Source organism: Xyrauchen texanus, chromosome 46, assembly GCF_025860055.1.
Source record: "Xyrauchen texanus isolate HMW12.3.18 chromosome 46, RBS_HiC_50CHRs, whole genome shotgun sequence".
Lineage (NCBI taxonomy): Eukaryota > Metazoa > Chordata > Actinopteri > Cypriniformes > Catostomidae > Xyrauchen > Xyrauchen texanus.
The window spans coordinates 20690289-20701853 of NC_068321.1; the positions used below are offsets into that span (position 1 = coordinate 20690289).

Genomic DNA, 11565 nt, shown 5'->3' on the forward strand with positions numbered 1-11565 from the left:
CCAAGCAAGTTCAATTTCGTAGAACGCGATTTAAAAAATGCTGCTGAAATGCAGTGGTGGAGTGGACAGGAGGGGTCAGTGCAAGAGGAACAATGTCCAACACTAAGCAGAAAAGGGGAAACAGATGTCATCAAGGTATGCCATCCAATAAAACTCCTGGTTACACAAGTGGAAAGAATTCCTACCTCACTCTAAGGCAGTCATGGAAACATTGGTCCAAATCCCATTTTTTTAGTTTTTTGTTTTCCAGAAGAATGTTTGAGAAAAGAATACATTGCATGTTTAAGACTGTTTAAACTATATCTATATCTATATATCTATCTATTAAACTATAAGATGGTTTGCTGGTCTTAGCTGGTATAAACTGGTCCCCAGCCTGGCCAAGCTGGTGTTAGATGGTTTAATTTGGTCTCCATACCTGGCCAAGCTGGTCTTGGCTCTTTTTGCTGTAATTACTTTAAATCAGCAAAACAGACCAGAATGATCCAGGGTTGGTTTAAACTACTTTCTTGTCAGCAGGAACTTGACATAGAATTGTTTGATACGTAAAATACCAGGCAAGATGCCAAGGTGCAAGGTCCACAAGCCTGTACATTTTTTCAACTTGGCATTGGTGCTGTAGAAGAACCCTTTTTTTTTTCACGTCATGTGGCACGTCACCCCCCCAACGCTCTTTGTCATTGTGGTACAGCGACTTTACCAGGCTGTGTGAAGGAGGTGGGGAAAACCAAGCACTTTTGTTGTCAGGGGCCCCTCCTCTGTTGAAAACCCTGTTGCGACCATTTCTGGAGACAGGAGGCAGCTTGAAACGCATGTTGTTATCACATCCCTAACAAAACAAGTACTTTGGCAGATGGTATCATGGTTCATGCTGGTATCTGATGGTAATACCATTGGACTTTGATATATTTCTTAGTGTTTGCATTATACACCAAGGTACTTTATTGACAGAGTAATATTTTTCTAAGGTTCTTTAGAGAAAAACATTTTTACCCCCATGGTAGTGTCCAAAAACCCATTGTAATACCATGGTAATTTCTATGTACATTATGTGCCGGCCCAGCTCATCATGGTTCGTTAGATAATGAATTAGTATGTAGGTTCCTAACCTTTCTCAGAGGTTGAGAAAAGTCTGTAGCCCTCAAGAAGGCACCCAGTTTAAGCCCTTGAGACATCTATGTGTTAGGAGGAGTGTAAGAAAAATGCACCATTGTGGTTTCAACCCACTGTCTGTTAGTATTTCTCCAGATCGTCAGCGCCTCCGCTGTCTCAGACTTTGAGGAAAGAGGAGGCTTTCACAACAGCTTAAACTTATTTCCCATCCCTGCCCTTCTCCACATGCCTCCCCAAGTCGCCTGGGCCCAGCGCTAAAACACAGAACAAGCCATCAAATCCACTTTAAAGACACTGGCTGGTGGTATACCACCATACTACTCTTACTACTTCTGCCATATATGTCTTAGGCAGAAATAGTAAGAGTAGTATGGTAGTATGCCATTCCGAACTCGACCACCGTTTGTCTATGCTTAGAATTGAATGCTAATATAATGCATACTGTGCAGTATACATTACATAATTCAGTATACTACATTCTTCTAAAACAGTGCAGGTAGTATGGAATTATGCTATTTCAAACATAGCATTTGCCTAATCCCTTTTCCACCTCAGAGCCATATGTACCAGTTTCCTCCCCATAAGATTCTTCTAGACCAGGGGTTGCAACCTATGGCACATGTGCCAGCATTGGAGTAATCACTTGCACGCCAGCAATGGCGAAAGTGGAGTAGACTATTTTATTTGTATATATTCTGCACCTGCATTACTGTCTACATCTTGAAGTAAACCTTCCTCGTGATCATGCAGCATGTTTTCCTGAGCTGAATGTGAGTCTAAACAAAAAGTTACAATGTGACAAGACTGCATTATACCCAACAGATTTGTGCAGCACGTGCAAGCCATTCACGCATCATGAGCCAGCAGTGCTTCACGTTTGGATAATCATGCAAGTAAACGCACCCGCATTACTGCGGTCAGACTGTGCGGATGACAGCCTACATTCAGTGTTTCCTTTCTTTCTTTTTGCATTCAGAACAACACATAATGTAGTAAGGAAAACACCACTATTAATCTTTGAGATTTCCAACCCAGCATACAGGTACACCCTCCTTAAACCATAGTCACACTCAAAATTACATTAAAGGATTAAAAGAGAAAACATAAACCTACATTGTGGAGTTCAAAAATCAGAGTCTATTCAAATATAAATTAAAGCTGGAAATAGAATTGACCAGGAAAATAAAAAAGGCACTCCATGTCAAAAAGGTTGCAACCCCTATTCTAGATTCTTGAAGATACTTAACTAGGAAGGTGCTAATTTAAAATAAATTCTGTTTCTTCATACTTTTTTCGCCACTCCGCAGGCTATAGGAAGCACAGGCCTAAATTACAGAAATAAATCAGGTGGACACCCCTTTCAGGCAGTTGCTGGCAACCGCCCCAGTAACCCCCCACCACCACCACCCCAACCAGTCCACACAGGAAGGACTTGGGGTTGGGAACGACAGTGCAAAGGAAGTCTTTGTTTAAAGAGCTACTTTACCTAGAAACAATATGCTGCATTAATACGCCTGCCACTCAGTCTTGACCTGCTCGTTTGAGCGTTTATAATCTTATTCATCATTCATGGAGAAGACATGATTGAGTACACTGTCATGGGTTCCATTCGGCAAACAAAGGCATCTGGCTGCAGGCAGTTAAAATAGTAAAAAAAAAAAAAAAAACAAACACTGAATCTTCTGCATTTCTCAGTTTCTAATTGCACAGGAATAGAGTGTCAAAATCTCCCAACGGCTTTTGCAGCATAAAAAAACATGGATGCTTTCCAGTAATGACATCATGGTGACTTGTGTATGCATTACACAGAAGAAATAAACCAGCAATGCTCTTATCTTACAAAACTTCACTGAAAGTGGTGAAATAAAGCAATAAGCCACTTGAGGCTGTGCATTAGTTATATTACCATGAGCAAGGGGTGTTTTCTGTGGTAAAATCACTACCGCACAGCCTTGAGTGGCTTATTACTTTTCCATACTGAAAAATAACTGCTTAAAACAGCCTAAGATGGTCTGCTGGTCTCATCCAGTCTGGTAGGGCTGGTCTGATTTGCTGATTTAACGAGGTTTTGGGGACTTGTCAGCTAAACCAGCTGTACACCAGCTTGACTTGGCTTGGAGACAACCAAACCAGCTTAGGTTGCTTTTAAGATATTTTTCAGGAGAGTTAAATATCGCGGAAGACACCACTCTTCAATAAATAGTTACATTTATTAATAGTAATAATCAGATTAAACCATTATTCTGCCAAGTAAAATTGCAGTTCATAATCCAAAATATAGGCTGTTTATTGTTGCCAAGCATCATAGCAGCTTGCCACATTAATATTGAATATCTGCATTTTACAAAAGCTTCAAATCTGGGACATCCCATTAAAATTCAGAGTCAGAATTGCTGTAGAATACTGGAAAAAGACACCCATCGAAAACCCATTTGGCGCACATTTGAACCCAATCTGTTGTTGATCAGTTGCAGGCCTTTGTAATTTGGTTGGATGAAGCTGGTAGCTCTCTTTTGAGGTTTTACATTTAATTTTTTCACTGGTTTCCAGCATTTTCCAAAATGTATTTTATTAGATGGTAGCATTTACTGCAACTGACACCCATTCGCCAAATGTGAAAAATGGAAAGCTGTCTATTTCTAGAGGCGTGTTTTGAGAAGTAGTAATGTCAGGACGGTTTCCAGAAACAGTAATTGCAACCTTTTCAGAAACAAACCCATTTCCCAGCAACCCACTTGGTTTCAACCTCTTGTCTGTCACTCACTCCATCTCTCTCTGTCTCTCTCTCTCTCTCTCTCTCTCTCTCTCTCTCTCTCTCTCTTTCTTTTTTAAGACTCAGACATGTCCTGGCTCCACTCCCTATATAAGTTCACTTTATTTTCCTCCTGTAATGCTACCCTTATTTTGTCACGTTCACTCATTCAAATATGATATACTTGGCTGGATTATTGTGTAGCCTTCCTTTAGTGAAAACAAAAACTCTGTTCATTTTAAACGGAAAGATTCAAAGTCATGCTCGAGCTTGCGTACTCTGTAATGACTTAAAATAGCTACACTTCTGGCAGTTTCATATTTTGTTGCTTTTTTCCACAATTGGGAAATCCTAGCTGGTTTGGATTAGGATACTGCAATTATGGCAGTTCAAATATCTGAACATTTGTAGATCCAATGGTGCATGTGGTGTACATCTGTTTGGCGAGCATAAACAGATCCAGGCTGATTTGCTCATTTGCCATTTGTTTCCTGTTTTGAGCTGTTAATTACAATTATTTGATCTGACCACCTACGAAAGTCAATCATTTTAGCTATAAATACAAAATAGATACAATCAGGATATAGACGGTGTATTTGTGCTTTTGCTGAATGTTTGTTAATGTGTATTTCTGTTAGGTGTGGGTCACGATGGTTGACTGTTTTTCTAGACACATGGACAGTACATGTCTGTACGTGTCATCTACGCTTGCACCTGCCATTTAATGTAAGAAAGAGTATCACAAAGCAGTTGCAGTGTGCATGCGTTGAATGTGTCTGAGTATATTTTGAAAGTGCGTCAGGTGAAACACCAAGTGGAAAAATTAAGTATGCCCCAGCCCTAAACTGATTTGTATGCAAGAACATGTCTTATGTTCACACCTGCTAAGAAATGCGTATTGCAATCAGATGAACTCAAAAAGTCCCTGATTATTCAAGATTTTCTTAAGACCGCGTAGTCGATTTGTCATTCAGGCAACTCACTGACTAGTCGATTTTTTTTAAATATGTAGTTTTGCACATCATTTCTGTTTTTACCCAGCCCTCATAGCATTCCCATTTTATTCACAGGTAATGCATGTAGATGGCACTAATAGGATGACCATTCTAGAGGACAAACTGCCTCATATCTTTGGGTTCACACTGCTGGGAGAATATATCTACTGGACAGACTGGCAGAGGAGGAGCATAGAAAGAGTTCACATCACCAACGCCACCCGTGAGGTCATCGTCGAGCAGCTTCCTGACCTCATGGGTCTCAAAGCCACGAAAGTCACAGAAACTTCTGGTAAGATCCTTCACTTTCAGATCTGTTAAGCCTATCCTTGTGTAATGGGGTAAATCCATTCTGCAGAATGTGAAAACAAGCCTCCAGGTTCAATCTAGGCCTGGTTATAAGGCTATGAAATCAGTGCCTGTCCATAAAGCTGATACATGTATGGCTTTTGTGTGTTTTCAGGCACCAATGGCTGTGCAGAAAACAATGGCGGCTGCAGTCATCTGTGTTTCCATCGACCTCAAGGTCTGAGCTGTGCCTGCCCAATGGGCCTAGAGCTTCTGAGTGACTTAAGGACGTGTGTGGTGCCAGAGGCCTTCCTGCTCTTCACCAACCGCGCTGACATCCGCAGCATCTCACTGGGCACCAACAGCAACGATGTGCCCATTCCGCTCACTGGGGTCAAGGAGGCCTCCGCACTTGACTTTGATGTTTTAGAGAACAGAATCTACTGGACTGATGTCAGCACCAAGGTACAAAATTAGATATTTGCTGGGATAAGGGAAACATCAAAGAGATTGCACACTACACTTTCAGGTTTTGATTTTCAGAATTACTCGTGTACCTCAAAGTAATAATGAACTGGGGATTACAAAAATTTGAATCACTGATTTTTAATTCCGGATTGGATGATGATAAAGCAATCCCATCAGCGTCTAACCCAAAGCAGCTGTTGGGCTCAGATATAAAATATCAATAAAAAAAGATTCCACTGTCTTTTAGTAGATTCGAATATATGCAGCAAAGTCCAACATGTTTGATCTCAATAGCTCTGAAAAGTTTAAAAGAGTCAACCAGTGCAATTCTTCAAGTATCGTGTGGACATTTAACCACTCAAAAGGCTAGATAATCTTTAAAAATGTCATGTTTTTCAGTGAATTTTCAGATACGAAGCGGCATTAAAGACCCAATGGAGTTTTGTGTCTTTTAGTCCATGTCTGATAGCTTTGAGGCCTTCTACAGCATTTGCTAGTGTACTCTTAAAAGTCAACATAATAAATGTTTTGCATATGTTTTAAATGCATTTAATATGTACAGTCTTTCTTTTCTGGGAAAACTGATCCAGATTTTTGATGACTCATCTTGCACTCAGGGGCATGCCCAATTATTTCTCCAATCACATGCACTCTAGAACTTATACCACTTGCCTCTGATAGGAAAATAGGAATTGCATCAACACCATAAAAGAAAATTGTTCTCGTCAAGCCATTTAATGGGTCTTTAATGGTTTTTGCATTAGCATTTTGTGGCTTACTTGATTGTTTTTCTTTTAGACTATAAGCAGATCCTTCATGAATGGCAGTTTTGTTGAACCAGTGATTGAGTTTGGTTTGGACTATCCTGAGGGCATGGCCGTGGACTGGATGGGTCGAAACCTCTACTGGGCTGATACTGGCACCAACCGCATTGAGGTGGCTCGCCTGGATGGCCAGTACCGACAAGTGTTGGTGTGCAAAGATCTGGACAACCCTCGCTCTCTTGCTCTGGACCCAGCTAATGGGTAGGACCACTGGCTTCACAATGTATTACATGCCTTCTCAACTAATCTTACATTTTCAATTCAACAAATTACTTATTGGTGCAGGAGATATTTATTTTAGCTATACTTGCCTGCTGTAAAGCCATCTTGATCCAAAATAAGGTGGTATACTGGTGTTAGCTGGCCAGTGAGCTTGTTTTCACTGGTCAGGCTGGTCTAATTTGATGGTTTGGAGTGCACTTGTCTGCTGGTCAGACTGAGAGACCATCTAAATCAGCAAAGACATGTAAACCACCACTTTTGTTTTATTATCGTTTAATGGGCTTTGACAGTTTATTGATAACAAACATATACAAATTACAGGAAATAAAGGACACAATGCGGGTCAGATTCAAGCATGCGTTTCCAGCACAAGCACCATGGCTCAAAATGCTTAGAGCACATGTGCTAACTGCTAGTCCTCGGCTCCAAGTATTTCAGCTATCCTGTGCCTTTTAAATTTATTGCACATTACCTCTAACCTAGAATATGCCATCTTGTACATGCAATGTAGTGCACGCCATCTCGTGTTTTGGTTAACCATATGCCTCTCACATTCTGTAACCCTCTAATCGATAATTACCACTACTTTTAATATCTGGCGCATAAAACTCATGCATACTCACACACTCAAACCCACACCCAGTCATTGGTATTACAGCACTCCCTAAGGGCATCAAGTTGTATGTGTGGCAGAAGACAAGTGGCAACATGCCACAGTCCCTGTATGTGGCTCACAGGAGTGAAGTCATGTCCTCCAGCACCCAGAAGGCATTCCTGTGGCTTCTGAAGCACGGCTGTCTCTATTAGCCAACACATTCTTCAGCATTGTCTCTTCTCACCTTAACACTGAGAGGTGTTGACTTTGTCGACTCTAAGCCTAGAGGTGTAAATGAACGGGTTGAGGGAGTGGATAGACATTCTTTTCAAATCTTGCTTGCCCAATAGGAGGAAAGAGTAATATCTGTAGTGTTTAACAACCCATACTTATGAATATATGTATTTAATAGTAATACCTTGAATAACGTAATCATTTAAATATCCATTAAAAATTTGCTATTTATTAAAATAAGTTTATGCTAACATGAGTAATAAAAAATAAATACAGTATGTACTATAAATAAAACAATGTAAATATTTATTAAAAATTATTAAAAACAATGAATTTAGTGTATTTTGCTCATTTGTATTTTAAAATGGAATAATACAATGAAATATATTAATACAAATATTTCATTATTTGTTTATAAGAAAAGATTTAGTAATAATAAATCAAATAATTATATATTTATTATTAATACATATTAATACAAATATGTAAATATTTAGTTATTATGTTTTAAGTAATTATGGTGTATAGAATATTTTACTTTGGTTCAGAGTTTTCTTTTAAACAACCTGCCCAAGGATGTGAGATGAACATTTGTCTTTTTTTATTTATTTTTTATTTAAATTTTTTATAAATCTGGCACATTTATTGTCCCTAATTAATAAATACAGGTTGTTTTGTTTGATGTGGGGTCAAGTAATCTGTTGTAATGATATGGGTCTGCAGGTACATGTACTGGACTGAATGGGGAGGTCGTCCCAGGATAGCTCGTGCATACATGGACGGAAGTAATATCGTAACTTTGGTAGACAAAGTGGGCCGAGCCAATGGACTCACAATCGACTACATCGACCACCGGCTCTACTGGACAGACCTGGACACCTGCATGATCGAGTCTACAAACATGCAAGGTGGCAACATTTTTGAATTGTGATTCTGTCCAAGGTTTTGAAAACCTTAATATGATTAATCAAGAATGCCTCTTAAATTGCTGGAAATCCAAATATATTTATCATTGTAATCCTCATATTATTCAGGTGTAGCTCAATTGGTAGAGCATGGCGCTAACGATTTTGGGCTTTTTATCTCGAAACACCTGCATTCTGTTCTATTCATTGAGGTGCTTCTGGCTTTTTTTAACACCTGCCAAATGCATATATTGAAATTAAATCGCTTTGTGTTACAATATTTAACGACCCAACCTCCTGTAATAAACTAAAATGTTGCTAAACTTCCTTAGGTTTGCAGAGGGAAATAGTGGCCGACGATCTTCCCAATCCGTTTGGTCTCACCCAATATCGTGACTACATCTACTGGACAGATTGGAACCTGCGCAGTATTGAGAGGGCGGACAAGCGTACTGGGCTGAACCGCACAGTGGTGCAGGGAAACCTGGAATACGTAATGGATATCCTGGTTTTCCACTCCTCCAGACAAGATGGCACCAATGAGTGTTCGCAGAACAATGGCAACTGCACTCATCTCTGCCTGGCATCACCCTCTGGAGCCCAGTGTCGCTGTGCTTCTCACTACACCCTAGAGGCAAACGGACGCAACTGCAGCTGTGAGTATTGGCGCACAGGCATTTTGGAAGGAACATGCAAGATGTTGGGCTCAAGGTGTTTTGATGTAAAATTCCAATTCTGTGGTTTGCGACATTGTATCGCAACGCTTGGTCCTCCTTTGGCCCTTTTTCAAAGATTAGTTAGATTAGTTGGCGGTCCAAAATTAAACAACATAGCTTGCCATATTGTGTCTGAAATGCCAGCTGCTCAATATTAACTTCTTATTTATAGAATTGTTGTTCTCTTGTTAAATACTCTTCCTTGTGTTATATTGCTTGATTAAATATGTTTGACTTATTATGAGGTATTTCTTGAATAAAATGCATTGTTTTCAGACTTCAGCATACATTATAGGCAATGTAATCTATGGCCCCTCAGCCATAAAGTTCATTGGGTTTTACTGACATTAAAGTGAGTCATAGCCTTTAAGGATGTAATTGGCAGATTGAAACTCCATTAGAAACAATGGCTACCAGCCATGCAAAACTCAGGCATATGCATTTAATTCCTTATAAGCTTAAAAATTTCAGAACTAGGATTAAAAGAGTGAGCCAGGGAGTACGTTGAGAGCATTTGGCCAAGGTTACAGAGGTCTTGGCAACACTAGTGTGTTCCTTCTTTAAAACTCCCTCTTGTTTCTTCAATCCTCCATGGCCTTGAGGGAAAGCCTGATTGCACTTAGTTTGGATGATTGCGTTAGCTGTTAGTCATGATCTGCACCTTCACATAAGAGGAATGGAGCTGGCATCAGAATGTCCATTGCTGCTTTGCTTGTCTAACTGGCTATGTTTGGAATAGCATACCAACATACTACTCTTAATATTGCTGTAGTATATAATACTTATACTGGACAGATTATGCAAATTGTCTGTATGCATGGAATACCTGAATGAACAAGTACTTTTGTCAGAATGTGCAGTATACGACAGAGCATACTACACAGATTGCTGTGTCCCACATGGATATTTACATGACTTTACCTTCCATTTCCACTGTGACAAATAATCCAAAATGATTACAGACATTTTAAAGTCTTTATTTTGATTCATTATTTAATCAGGATGCCAAAAGTCAAGACATTTTGAACTAATCATGCTAAATACACATTTTTATTTAGCCTCTAACATAACTTGATGAGGTCACATGACAACACTGTGGCATACTGCTTTTTAAAACTTTGATCATAGAGTAGTGCCTTCTCTTTTGCATACTATTTTTATAAATATAAGATGTTAAGCAGTGTATAATGTGCAGTATGAAGTAAGTTTCCATCCCTGAGTCTCACAATCTTGTTGCTTTGCTTAACAGCGCCCTCTAGCTTCCTGCTCTTCAGTCAAAAGAGCTCCATCAGTCGAGTAGTCCTGGGAGAACAGAGTCCAGACATGATTCTGCCCATCCACGTTATGAAGAATCTGCGAGCCATCAGCTTCGACCCTCTGGAGCGCTTGGTCTACTGGGTGGATGGCCGACAGAACATCCGCAGGGCCCGAGATGATGGCACACAGGTCACTGTTAAAAACAAAACTACACTGTAAATTTGCAGTAACACTGTATCTACGAAATTGAATCTGAAAAATGCAAAGGTTTTTTGATTGGCCAGCCAAATGTGTATTATAAAATACATAATGTGTAGTTACTGCGTACAAATTGAGTGATTAATTCATTATAATGTATGTTTGTCTATATATGTTAACACATGATGCAAAGTCACATAATGTTTAAAGTTATATAATGTGTATGTGTGTGTGTATATATATGTGTATATATTGCATAAATTATGTAAATGCACTCACTGAGCAATTTATTAGGAACACTATGGCATGGTCTTCTACTTTTGTAGCCCTTCTGCCTCAAGGTTCGACTTGTTGTGCATTCTGAGATGCTTTTCTGCTCACTACAATTTTGCAGTGGTTGTCCGAGTTACTGTAGCCTTTCTGTCTGCTCGAACAAGTCTGGCCATTTACTGTTCTCATCAACAAGGCATTTCCGTCTGCAGAACTGCCATTGACTGGATGTTTTTTGTTTTTGCCACCATTCTGAGTAAACTTGTTGCGCATGAAAATCCCAGGTGATCAGAAGTTACAGAAATACTCAAACCACCCCGTATGGCACCAACAGCCATACCACGCTCAATCACTGAGAATAATTTTTTCCCCATTCTGATAGTTGATGTGAACATTAACTGAAGCTCCTGACCCTTATCTGCGTGATTTTATGCATTGCACTGCTGCCACTTGATTGGCTGATTAGGTAATCGCATGAGTAAGTAGGTGTACAGGTGTTCCTGATAAAGTGCTCAGTGAGTGTATATGTGAGCACATGATGCAAAGTCACCAGTATGTTTAAAATTATATAAATAATGTATATCCAAAATATTGCATAAACTATATACATGTTAGCACATGATGCACAGTCATTATGTAAGTAATATATATCTATAATAATGCATAAATTACAGGATGTGTATCTAAATACTACTGTTTTTTTTTTCTCAGGCATCTACGGTTATGAC

The 11565-nt window shown here is 39.4% G+C and overlaps 2 protein-coding genes across 2 annotated transcripts in view; one reads left to right on the forward strand and one right to left on the reverse strand.

Annotated features, from left to right (window-relative positions):
* LOC127638063 (low-density lipoprotein receptor-related protein 5-like) overlaps positions 1-11563 on the forward strand; it is a gene marked incomplete at its 3' end in the record, with an annotated part of 82073 nt that extends 70510 nt beyond the window's left edge. Inside the window, exons 9-15 of the mRNA XM_052119397.1 lie at positions 4936-5152; positions 5324-5613; positions 6415-6641; positions 8215-8399; positions 8729-9052; positions 10362-10558; positions 11549-11563. Coding sequence (XP_051975357.1) covers positions 4936-5152; positions 5324-5613; positions 6415-6641; positions 8215-8399; positions 8729-9052; positions 10362-10558; positions 11549-11563 — 1455 coding nt within the window. The remainder of the gene's footprint in view (positions 1-4935; positions 5153-5323; positions 5614-6414; positions 6642-8214; positions 8400-8728; positions 9053-10361; positions 10559-11548) is intronic.
* Positions 1-11565, reverse strand: part of LOC127638274 (BOLA class I histocompatibility antigen, alpha chain BL3-7-like) — a 184106-nt gene that overhangs the window by 171891 nt on the left and 650 nt on the right. The gene's annotated exons all lie outside the window — the stretch shown is intronic.